Consider the following 12,912-nt stretch of genomic DNA (forward strand, 5'->3'; position numbering starts at 1 on the left):
ACCTGCGCTGCCTTCCTGCTCTTTCTCTGCCTTTTGGTCACCCATTCCCTTTCACCCTCAGCAATCCTAATCTGCGGTGTGACCAATTCGCTAAACGTGCTATCCACGACCTCCTCAGCATCGCGGATGCTCCAAAGTGAGTCCATCCGCAGCTCCAGAGCCGTCATGCGGTCTAACAAGAGCTGCAGCTGGACACACTTCCAGCACGTGAAGCAGTCAGGGACATCAGCCGTGTCCCTGAGCTCCCACATTGAGCAAGAGGAGCATAACACGGTTCTGAGATCTCCTGCCATTTTCAATCTTAAGCTTTAGTTAGTCTTAACTTAGATAAACGAAAAAGGAACGAAAAGTTTTTACCAATCACACGAAAAAAAAAGAAATAGAAAAAGCCTTACCTTATCTGCACACCACCGAGTCCTTTTTTTTTGGTTAGAGGAGGAGGGCGGGTGGGAGACACTACAGGTGTAGTGTCTCGGGTTCAGCCGCTGCCCAAATAAATAGGACTTACTTACCCAGCTGCCACCTCGCTCTCCCTGTCGCCGCTGCAAAAAGAAACCGCCAAAACAAAAAGGTAAGTTTATATAAGTTGTAAACTCACTTACCCAGCTGCCACCTCGCTCTCCCTGTCGCCGCTGCGACTCCAGAACGCTAGTGTGGGACTCCAGTTTCTCGCCCTCAAACTGAATTTGAAATTCTGGCATGCTATGATCACTCTTCCCTAGAGGATCCTTAACTATGAGATCATTAATTAATCCCACCTCATTACACAATACCAAACCTAGAATAGCCTGCTCCCTGGTTGGTTCCACAACATATTGCTCCAAAAAACCATTTGAACCATTTTACCTTCTTGGGTAGTTGTACTGCATATACCATTGGGCTCACCTTTTCCACTATATAATACGGTCCCTTATACAGCTTTTCGAACACTCCCACTCGAGCATAATTTCTTACCATCATCTGATCTCCTATGTCCCATTCCTGTGGTTTGTGTGGTTCTAGATTCATTTTGTTAGCAAAATGTTTCCTGCCAATATTCCCTGAGGCTTGACGACAGTGCTCAGCTTCACCATCATTAAGGATGGGGATGTTCATGGATCCTCCTTCTCCCGTGAGTTGTTTAATTGTCCACCACAACTAGATGTGGCAGAACTACAGAGTCTTGATTCGTTGGTTGTGGGATTGCTTAGCTCTGTCTATAGCATACTGCTTCTCCTGTTTACAGTCCTATGTTGTAGCTTCATCAGGATGGGACCTCATTTTCAAGTACACCTGGCTGCTTGCTGACGTCTGCATTTTACAGGAATACATTGTATCCAAAGGCAATTATAATTCCTTTTCAAGAAGACAGGCCACTATAATAGGACAGGAACTACCACAAATTCCCTTCCTAACCCCTATCCTCTCACACAGCAAGAAGGAAGTCTCTGCCATTCTGGAAAAATAAAGTATAGAGGGAGTTGGACATGATGAAGTAGGAGGGGCATCCACCAAGAAAGTGAGCATTTACTTGTGTGATGTTGGTGCTGCTGATTTCAGGTCCTTACCAATGTTAACAGGAGCATGAATTGAATCTCTCCAGTTTCTTCTTGTTCTGTGGTGACATGCCTGTACTCTGTCAGCACGATAGACATCGGAAAGTCATCTTATTGGGAAATGTGGGGGCACTGCACAGTTGTACTGCTGCATGTCATTCGAGGATGAGTCACACTTCTTCAAACATTTCATGCCTGGTTACCACAGAGGAAGTGAAAATGTCAAAACCACAATAATGGACCTTTGTTCATATACACAAATGGTATTCAGAAAGCACAACCTATTCCACATAGGTTAGGATTATCCCGAGTAAAAAGAGGAATTGTAAAGGAGATGGGGATGAGTGTGAACAATGGTCTTACTAGGTGAGTTATGGAAATTGCAGCATTCTGTTCTAAATACTTAATGTCTCTTTGCAAGAGACATGTCAAAACTACGTACTAAAAAAGGAAACCGCAACCATGCTTTGTAGTAGAGATTTGTCACTGTGACAGATCATTAATGTTATGAATCTTTTTTTTAATAATGCTTAATATTTTTACCCATCTTCAAACAATTTGCTGGATAAAATGTGGACATGTTTCTTACCACCTCTTCCCTTTCCTGATGCTTGGGTGCAAATGAATAGTTAAGTCAAAGTTCAGTTGCCCTAAAGACACATTTTTAGGACAGGACTATTAAACCCACTGGCATTGATTGAGCACAACTGTATTGTCACACACAAGTACCCTTCTGGGGGTTTGGGGGAACATGGTGGGTGTGTGGGAATGGAAACTTAATGTGCTATCTTTAAAAGACAGGAATGACTTGAACATTGCTGCAGCAGCCTGGTAAGTAGTGATGTAATGCCAGTTAACGGTAGTCAATGGCTCATCTGCAATTTTGCAGTACTTTTAAAGAATAGCTTCAATTGGAGAAGTGGAAAGCAGGAACCAAAGAAATGAAAAGGCAATTTTAAGGAGACAGAAAAGGACAGCACAAGGCATTAATATTAGAGTCTGACCTTCAGACACACCTGGATGAAATGTAGATTGCTGGGTGCTGCCTTTCGCACCCCTAAAACTGCACACTCGTGTCGGAGAAAATTGTTTATGTTCCTACACTCAAAATAGGGAAACTTGTCAACTTTGACTTGGGAGTTTGAGTCAAATCATTTTGGATTGTAAAGAAATTTGGTGGCATTAAAATTATCAGCTGGGAGGATAATTTTCCAAATTTGCTGAATATGAGAAAATCACCCCATGCCCCTTCCCTCTGTGTAACGGATTAATCGGTATCTGCTGTGGTCAGTTGGTAGCACTCTCTCATCTAAGAAAAGGTTACAGGTTCAAGTCTAGACTTGAGCACAAAAATATAGGCTGGAATGCTAGTGCAGTACTGAGGGAGCACTGGACTGTCGGAGGTGCTGCTTTTCAGATGAGATGTTAAAGCGATGTGAAAAATCCCACAGCGCTATTTCAAAGAGGTGGGCTGTGGGGAAGTTCTCCCTGGTATCCTGGCCAATATTTATCCCTCAATCAACATCACAAAAAACAGATGATCTGATCATTATCATATTGCTGTTTATGGGAGCTTGCTGTGCACAAGTATTTCCTACATGATAACAATAATTACACTTCAAAAGTACTTCATTAGCTTTAAAGAACTTTGAGACGTCCTGAGGTTGTGCAAAACCTTTTGTTTTGGTATGAGCTGGCATCTGCAGGCAGCGCGGCGCCGTGCAGGGAGCTGTCACTCCGGATGAGTGACAGGCCTGGGACATTGGCCACGCCCCGACGGCTGTATGACGTCACAGTTCTCGCGGGAGGTTGTTACTGAGATTTTGGGAGGGGGGGTGGGGGTTGCTGAGGAGAAACAGGAAACGGCTGCGAAGTTGTAGTGGGGGGGGGATATTCAGTCTTGTTCGTTTCATAAAGAGTTCTTTAAAATATAGCCCGGGGATTTGAACGCAGTCGGTGTAAATGTGAGTAAAGATTGGGGGGAGGCGGGCCGCTGCTGTCCACCCCCCGGGACCGGTGGTTGCCTGAAGTGCGTAACTAGGCCCGAGGCCTGGTGCCTGGGACTCGGGCCTGGCCCTAATGCGAGCGTCGGCTCAGAGCGGGAAGGTGCCCGCTTTACCCGGGGAAAAGCTAAAGCTAAACTAATCCTCCGGAAGTAACCGAGTTTGTAACTGCTTGGGCACGGTTTAAAGTCGGCGGTGGGGGCGATGCGGATGGGGCCTGTACAAGTTCAACTTGTATTTACATAGTGCCCTTAGTGTGATAAAATATCCTAAGGCCCTTCACAGGAGCATAAACCAACGCAATTAGACACAAAGCAGCACGAAATATTCGGATAGGTAACCAAAAGCTTGATCAAAGCTGTAGATTTCTTGTAAAAGAGGGAAGAGAGGTGCAGGGAGGGTATTGCAGAATTTCGGGCCTAGGCAATGGAAGGCACAGCCACCCATGGTGAAGTGATTAAAATCGGGGATGCACAAGATGCCAGAATTAGAGCAACACGATCACTCAGAGGGTTATGGAGCTAGAGGAGATTGCAGAGATAGGGAGAGGCTGAGGCCATGGAAGGATTTGGAAACAAGGATGAGAATTTTCAAATCAAGATGTCACTGACCAATGTAGGTCAGTGAGCACAGGGGTATAAGGGGAATGGGACTTGGTGCAAGTTAAGTAAGATAGAATGTGGGAGACCAGCCAGGAGTGTGTTGGAGTAGTCAAGTCTAGAGGTAACAAAGGGTATGTGGTTGAAAGCTCACCTCGGGCTCAAATATGACATCAAGGTTGTGTACAGTCTGGTTGATCCCAATAAAATTTGCCAGGGAGAGGATGGATTTGGTGATGAGGGAATGGAGTTTGTAGTGAGGACTAAAGACAATGGTTTCAGTCCTACCAATATTTATTTCAAGGAAATTTCTGATTGTCATCTAGTATTGGATATTGGGCAAGCAGTCTGATAAATTAGAGACGGGTCATGAGAGGTGGTTATGAGATAGAGCTGGGTGTCATTAGCTACATGTGGAAAGTGACACTGTGTTTTTGGATGATGTCGCTGAGAGCTAGCATGTAGATGAGAAATAGATGAGAGCCAAGGATAGATCCTTCAGGGACACCAGAGGTAGCAGTGCGACAGCGGGAAGAGAACCCATTGTAGGTGATCCTCTGGCTACGACTGGATATTTTTCTGAAGCATGGAAGATTTACTCTGGACACTTTGAAAGGAGGCAGGAGAAATTGTTTGTTTAAACTTGAATCTTTGCAGATTTTATCTGAAGTTCTGGGTGAAAAAATTCTTTAAAATATCTATATAAATTATGTAGTAAATAAATATAATTTAATGAGATTTAGGCCCCTATGATGTACTCTCACCAGTTAGTGTAACTATTTTATTTTGATTAGCATACATAAGTCAAAATGCGATTTTGTGAAGTGCTTTGAGATATTTCTCAAGATGCTGTTTAAAGGATAAGCACCCTTTTCATTGAATGGGGAGGAGGGAAAGAATTACATTTTTATCTTCCCATGGATTCTTGGAAAACTTGGTAAATGCAATGTCAATGTAAAATATCCAGATGGTGTATTTTTAAATTGTGGATGTAACTGTGCCATTTGTATAAAACAAATTCAAATTTTCCTGTTTGACTTTGTTTTTAAGTGGACAATTGATTATCAGAATATTGGTGAAAATGTGGAACTCGCTACCATGTAGAGTAGTTGAGGCATTTGCATTTAAGGGGAAGCTGGATAAGTACATCAGAGAGAAAGGAATAGAAGGATATGTTGATGGGGTTAGATGAAGTAGAATGGAAGGATGCTCAAGGGGAGTATCCCCCACTGGCCTGGTGGGCCAAAGGGCCTGTTTCCATGTTGTAAATTCTATCTAGTTCTCGCTGCTATTTATCAGGGCTGAATATCAACAGGAGTGTTAGCAATGGCATTTACTGTGAACCTGTGTTAATCTTTATTAGGCTACGCAGGTTAGTGTTTCCACTTAACTGAATTGTTGCTTTTTTGTAGATGTCAGATGAACTGGCAAAACAGCTGGCCAGTTATAAGGCACAACTTCAACAAGTAGAAGCTGCATTGTCTACAGACGCAGACAATGAAGATCTCCTTAAATTACAGAAGGATTTGCAGGTTGGTGTTGTATTTTTTAATACACATTTTCTACTCAAAGATAAGATTCTCCCTCCCCCCAGTTTATTGATGAACAAGTTTTTAGTGGAACTACAGGATGCAACAATAAGGTGGTTCAAGCACAGCTATCTTTATTAATTAAAGCAACTGCTGAATAACATCTATTGAACAGGATGATAGTGTGGCACTCGGAACAATGTGTTTCCAACGTATCGCTGGAAACGAGAACCAAATAAAAAAAAAAGAAATCAAATCACTTAATACAGGAAGTATTCTGATTTTGCAACAACTTCATGCTGCAAGTAATGGGTGATTCTTCTTGTGGAAAGTATAGTGATTGTCTTATTCTTCCAATATTCAGTATAATATTCACTGAGTAGCTGTTCCTGCCATTGCCTTGAGTCAGTGTTTCACTGTCTTGTTACAACAAAAATATGAAAGTTATGTACTGTCAGCCCAAGAGTTTCCTAATTGGAAGCACACGGTTAATGTAAGCCATCTGGAATCTAGAAGAATAATCTATTTTGACACATGGTTCTATTGAGCAGCCATTGGAGCATGTAAAATAATATTCAAATTATGTAAAATCACTTTCTCAAAGGCAATCACGCTTATTGCTTTCAGCAGTAAAATAAGCGGCTCAGTGATTGCCTCTGCAACTGAAAATTAAAATAGACCAAAACTTGTAATTCCCAAAACGTCCAGCGTGATGTAATTTTTCTTTTAAAACCAAAAAATTATCAAGTAGTGTTAGCACTTTGGCTGGAATGAAAAAATTAGATCTTTGGGGTTATGATCTTTATTTACGATTCCTTGGATTGAATACTGCACATTACTAATTTCAAAGTAAATAATTTAGATTGTGTAACTTGGGAATATATGTGTGTTTTTGTGTGTGAATTGATCCATAAGTCTTGATGCAAATTTTCTTACTCCTGGGCATCCATATAATCAGACTTTTCGATAATTTAAAACCACTTTTAACTGGGTATGAGTTAGTTTGGATTCCAGGGGACTGATAACGCAGTTAAATTCAGTTCCCTTATCAGAATAGCAAACTCATTGGCTGATGAAAAACTGATTACAAGCCTGCCATTGGATAAGGGAGACACATTTAGTATATACACTGGGAGCTGGCTCACAAGCACCAGCATCCTGCAATTTGAACTCAAATAGTTTGAATATAGAAGCAGCTGAAGTTCACTAGGATTCTTCGCTTAGCTTTAAGTACAAACAGTGCACTGTATTGTTCTGCAAATGCTTGGTGACTAGCAGAAATAAGCTACAGTCAAAGCTTTGTTACCTGGCATGTGCTGGTGCTGCATAATTGAATATGCCAGTTAATCAAGAGTTGTACTTACCAAGGCAAGACAATACAATAGTTTTAGAAATGATTACATACAAAGTACAAGAAGATGTACAATACAGAAATCTTGAGGCAGTAAAGATGCATAGAAATCTTGAGGTACAGTAAACTTCATGTATAAATTACACTAATGCAGAGATCAATCGACTGCACTCAGGAGAACTCGGCCCAGGAGAGCTTTGAGTGATGTCTGGAGTGACAGATGGATTCCGGTTACTATAATCAAGACTTGTTTAGGGAGATTTTGGAAATTCCAGATAATAGAGCTTGCCGGTTGGTAAAGTGCTGGATAACAAAGCTTTTACTGTATCAAATGTAAAGTGTGACAGGTGTTTTGTAACCGGAGGCATCAGAAAAGTAGTTTGGAGTCTTTTGACTTCCTTTCTGTGCTCATAGTTTTGTATTGTCACCTTATACACTTTATGCACAAAATCCATTCAAATTTTTAAGGACCATTGTCATGTTGTTAAGTTTGGTTGCATGTGATTGCCTGAGACTTGCTGCCGCCTTTTCCTTTCCATCCTGTCAACCATCATACGTATTGTGATTAGCTCCCTTTTCAAAAGAAGACTCTTACTTATGTGCAATGCTTTAATCTGGCAGTAAGAGGTAGAGCTCTGAACTTCACTATTGCAAAACTTGCATAACCTAGCCATGAAGTTTATTTAGAAGTTCCTTTTATAGTTTTACGTGTGTGTGACCATATTACTCTGCTATTGCAATGGTAGTTTCATTACTTAATTTTTAAAAGTAACTTGTAGAGTCCTGTATTGATCTCGGCTTTTTAAAAAAAATCATCCTTACAATGTGGGCATCATTTGCAAGGCTGGCATTTATTGCCCATCCCAACTTGCTTTGAAAAGATGGTGTTGGGCTGCCTTATTAAACTGCAGTTCGATTCAAATTCACTGCGGAGGGCAGTTAAAAGTCAATCGTCGGTATAGGAGCCATATATAGGCCAGACCAGGTAAGGAGAGCAGATTACCTTTCCTAAAGAACATTAGCAGTTGGGTTTTTAGAGCAACCTGGCAGCTTCATGCTTCATTTTTACTGATATCATTTTATTTCCAGATTTTAAAAAACTGAATTCAAATTCTCAAACTACCATGGTGGAATTGGAACTCTCATTCTCTGGATTATTAGTCCAAGCTTCTGGACAAGTCCAGTAATATAACCACTACACAACTGCACCCTATATTGTAGGAAATTGATGGAATTTGTACATTCACAGCAGAGATTGGATGGTGAGGGGAGAACAGATGGCATATCCTCCACCTCAAGACAGTAATTTGCAGTCAGTGTGTTGGAAGTGAATCAACTTGTTCTGAGTCACTCCATCTTTCTAACTGTGTAAGCAGCAAATGGATATAAGACTCCACAAAGCAGCGCTATGGGAGGAATACAAAAACATTGAATTGTTGTATTAAAAAGAACAAATCATTTATCAGTTCCCTGGGTTGCCACATCTTGGGAACCTTTTCATAAAGCTATTCATTTGCTCAATGAGATATGCAGAAGTCATCTACAGTGTCATGCCTGCATTTTTCTTGCCTTGTGAGGAAGTGTTTAACATCTGTTTTGACACTTCTTATTGCTGCCATATGCAGGATTAGGAACTTGCTTAGTGGGAAATCTCAAATATGAACCTACATCCTACAGTTCGGCGGCTAAATAAATTAGATTATCAACGTGCTCGATCACCTGTTAGTTGGATAAACCCATAAGCTTTATGTATGTATTTGTTGGGGTCACTGTGTCCAAAATTGCTGCAAGGATGTGTTAATTCCTCTCCCTCTGTTACCATCCATCTCCCTTTATTTTTTTTTTAAAAGTAGCATACTCTAGTTATTACTGTATAATCAAAACATCAGGCCTGTTGCAATCCGTCATAACCCAAGCTGCCATGATATCGCATTCAGGGGAAATCAGACTGTAGTACTTCTATATTTTACATCTTTTTTTCACAGTTGATACACGCCATGTTTGATTTCAGGTGGAAATGGACTCTGCATCTTGTTCTGAGTAAGTATTAATCCTTGTCACCAGTTGCACATGGATTGAAATAGATCTAATTGGCTAAAATAGTTAACAGAATTTTATTTCACCCTAAAACATTGTTTATCCCCCTGGTTTCTAGTCTGAGTTCAAACTCTATAATCTAAATGAATTAAGATTCATTTCTTAGGAATACCACAGAAAACTTAAGTTGGACATGTCTATTAATTATCCAATTGTACCTGTGTGTTATTAGCATCTGTTATCAATAAAAGTTTTTGTTTTCCCTGGGTATTTTGTTTGAGTTACATAGATACATATATGGACAGGTGGCTGTTACAAAGTCAGAGTGACAGTGCTTTGAAAATAGAATATTTACATACAGGAATAGCTTGGGTAGAGGTCTGAAAAACCTGGTTTACCTTAGCTGAGTGAGGAATCCTTGCCAGACTTGATTGGAACTCATTTTCCAACTTCACATATGCAAAAATGGTGCCAATGTCAATCAATCCCATACTAGTTGCTGAAGCTTCTGTTACCAGGTATTGTACTTCATTATTACCTTTTTATTTTTTGCAGTTTGTTGGACAAGGACAAACTGTTCCCATAGATTGAAAGTTTTGGGTAAAAGAAGCAGGGGGGATATGAGGAAGCACTTTTTAAAGTAGCGGATGGTGATGACCTGGAACACAGTACCCACAAGGGTGGTGGAAGCGGAGACAATCACTTCAAGAGGAAGTTGGATGGCTACTTGCAATAGAATTGAAATAGACTTGCAGGGCTACGGGGTGTAAGTGGGGAAGTGGGACTGACTGGATAGCTCTGTGGAGAGCCGGCAAGGACTTGATGGGCTGAATGGCCTCCTGTGCTGTATATGATTCTAATTCTTAGTATCAGAAGATTTATAAGGCTACACGTGAAAGCATTCTGATTTGTTGCAATGGTATTAAGGATCCTGTGGGCATCTAATGTAAGGAAATAGAGTAGTCATGTTACAATAAATAACTAGTCTGGTTTTTAAACCAGTATCTAACTTATAGAGTCATGGAATCATTATGGGAAAGAAGGAGGCCATTTGACCCATCGAGTCCATGCTGGCTCTCTGTAGAGCAATCCAATTAGTCCCATTCCCCCGCTCTATCTCTGTAGCCCTGTATATTTATTTCCCTCAAGCGCCCATCCAATTTCCTTTAGAAGCATTTATGGAGAGAACAGGCAAGTTAACGTTTTCTGTGACAATCCACGTGTCAACTTGTCTGTTCTCCCCATAGATGCTGTCTGACCTGTTTGTTTCTAGCATTTTGGGGGGGGGGGGGGGCGGTGGGTTTGTTTGATTTGTAATATCTGCAGTTTTTCTTTTCTTTTTTTGACAAATTTCAGAAGCCCCAATTTCATATTGTATCTTTTTGTAGTCTCTTTCCTGCCACAAGATGGTGCTCCACAAAAGTCAAGATACAAGATGTAGCCCTTCCTGAAGCTAGTTTAGTAAATAGGAAATCCTTCTATAGGTTTGGCATGGTAAATGCATGTGCTAAATATAGCTGCCAGTTAGCAGTACTTGTAGAAGTCCTGCTAAACTTGGATCTATATTTAACACAGGCTTTTGAGAGAAGTGCTGACTATATATTTTTGTTAATTAAAACCCAACCCTTCAATTTTAGCATCAACTACATGTTGCTGCATAGATATACCAGGAATAAAGAGCCATGCTTTAACCTTTGAATTTGCTATTAATCAGACAGACCAATAGAGACAACTGACTTGCTTTACCTTGTTGCTTATCTGTACGTCTGATTTCTCTTCCCCAGCCTCTGGTTTCCATTCATGCTATGCTGCTATTGCATTAATTGTCCCATTTCAGACCGCATGGCTGGCTGGGGTAACCCTGTCTCCCAGTAGAACATAGATGCCAAACAGGACTTGTGTAAGGTGGTTATAGGAGGGAAAAACCTACTTGGCCTCGTCCTCATCAATCTACCTGCCACAGATGCTTCTGTCTGTGACGGTATTGGTAGGAGTGACTACCACACAGTCCTTATAAAGCCAAAGTCTCATATTCACTTTGAGGGCACCCTCCATAATGTGTGGCACTACCACCATGCTAAATGGGATAGATTAGAACACATCTAGCAGTTCAAAACTGGGCATCAGCTGTGGCCATCAGCAACAGTAAAATTTTATTCCACCGCAATTTGAAACTTCGTGGCCTAGCATATCCCTCACTCTACCAAAACCAACCTTAGTTCATTGTAGAAGAACATGTCAGGCGCAACACCAGGCAGTTCCACAACCAGTGGATCAATTCAAAGCTTTACAGTCCTGCCACATCCAGTTGTGAATGGTGGTGGACAATTAACTAGCAGGAGGATGAAGCTCCATTAACATCTCCATCCTCAGTGATGGCGGAGCCCAGCACTTGCGTGGAAAAGACATGACTGAATCATTTGCAGCCATTTTCCGCCAGAAGTGCTGAGTGGATAATCCATCGCAGCCTCCTCCCCAGGTTCCCATCATCGCAAGCCAGTCTTCCCCATTTTGTTTAACTCAATGAGATATTAAGAAACGGCTGAGCACAGCAAAGGCTATGGTCCCTGACAACATCCCGGCTGCAGTGCTGAAGACATCTGCTACAGAACCAGCTGTGCCTCTATCCAAGCTGTTCAGTAGAGCTACAACACTAGGATCCATGGGTTAAAGTGGAAAATTGCTGATGTGGGTTCTGTCCACAAAAAGCAAGCCAAATCCAATCCGGCTATTTACTGCTGCATCAACCTACTCTCAATCATCAAGAAAGCACTGGAAGGTGTCGTCGACAGTGCTATCCAGTCTGCATTTTCTTACCCATACCTGGCACTGATGCTCAGTTTGGGTTCTGCCAGAACACCTGGTGTCCAGACCTCACTGCAGCTTTGGCCCAAACATGGACAAAGGAGCTGAGCTCAATCGGTGAGCTGAGTGTCTGCTCTTGATATCAAGGCGTTACTTGACTGAGTGTGGCACCAAAGAGCCCGAGGAAAATTGAAGTCAATTGCAATCAGGAGGAAAACTCCCCTCTGGCTGGAGTTATACCTATCACAGAGGAAAGTGGTAGTGATTGTTGGAAGCCAATTATCCCTGCCCAGGACATCGCTGCAGGTGTTCCTCAGGGCAGTATCCTAGGCCCAATCATCATCTTCATCAACGACCTTCGCTCCATCATAAGGTCAGAAGTGGGGATATTTGCTGATGATTGCAGAGTATTCAGTTTCATTCACAATTCCTCAGGTAATGAAGCAATCTATGCCTTCATAAGCAAGACCTGGACAACATCCAGGCTTGGGTTGATAAGTGGCAAGTAACATTCGTGCCACACAACTGCCAGGCAATAACTATCTCCAACAAGAGAGTGTCTGGCCATCTCCCCATGACATTCAGTCGTATTTCGTTACTTGAATCACCTACCATCAGCATCCTGGGGGTCGCCATTGAGCAGAAACTCAACTGGACTAGCCACATAAATAGTGTGGTAACAAAAGCAGGTCAGAGGCTATGAATTCTGCGGAGTGACTTATCTCATGGCTCCCCAAATCCTTTCCACCATCTACAAGGCACAAGTCAGGAGTGTGATGGAATACTCTTCACTTGCTTGGATGAGTGCAGCTCCAACAACACTGAAGAAGCTCAGGACCATCCAGGACACAGCAGTCCGCTTGATAGGCACCCCATCCACCACCTGCGCACTGGCTGGAGTGTGTACCATCTGCAAGACGCACTTCAGCAACTCGCTAAGGCGCCTTCAACAGCACCGCCCAAATCTGTGAAATCTACTACCTAGAAGGACAAGGGCACGGGAAAGCCACTACCTTCAAGTTCCCTTCCAAGTCACGCACCATCCTGACTTGG

General features: G+C 42.0%; 1 protein-coding gene across 1 annotated transcript in view; it reads left to right on the plus strand.

The window, feature by feature from the left end:
* The first annotated feature begins 3,380 nt into the window (after positions 1-3,380).
* The window catches only part of smndc1 (survival motor neuron domain containing 1), a 28,134-nt gene continuing 18,602 nt past the window's right edge, over positions 3,381-12,912 (plus strand). Inside the window, exons 1-2 of the mRNA XM_068053016.1 lie at positions 3,381-3,499; positions 5,550-5,669. Coding sequence (XP_067909117.1) covers positions 5,550-5,669 — 120 coding nt within the window. The 5' untranslated portion in view covers positions 3,381-3,499. The remainder of the gene's footprint in view (positions 3,500-5,549; positions 5,670-12,912) is intronic.

The sequence above is a fragment of the Heterodontus francisci genome, chromosome 20 (assembly GCF_036365525.1).
Source record: "Heterodontus francisci isolate sHetFra1 chromosome 20, sHetFra1.hap1, whole genome shotgun sequence".
NCBI classification, from domain to species: Eukaryota; Metazoa; Chordata; class Chondrichthyes; order Heterodontiformes; family Heterodontidae; genus Heterodontus; species Heterodontus francisci.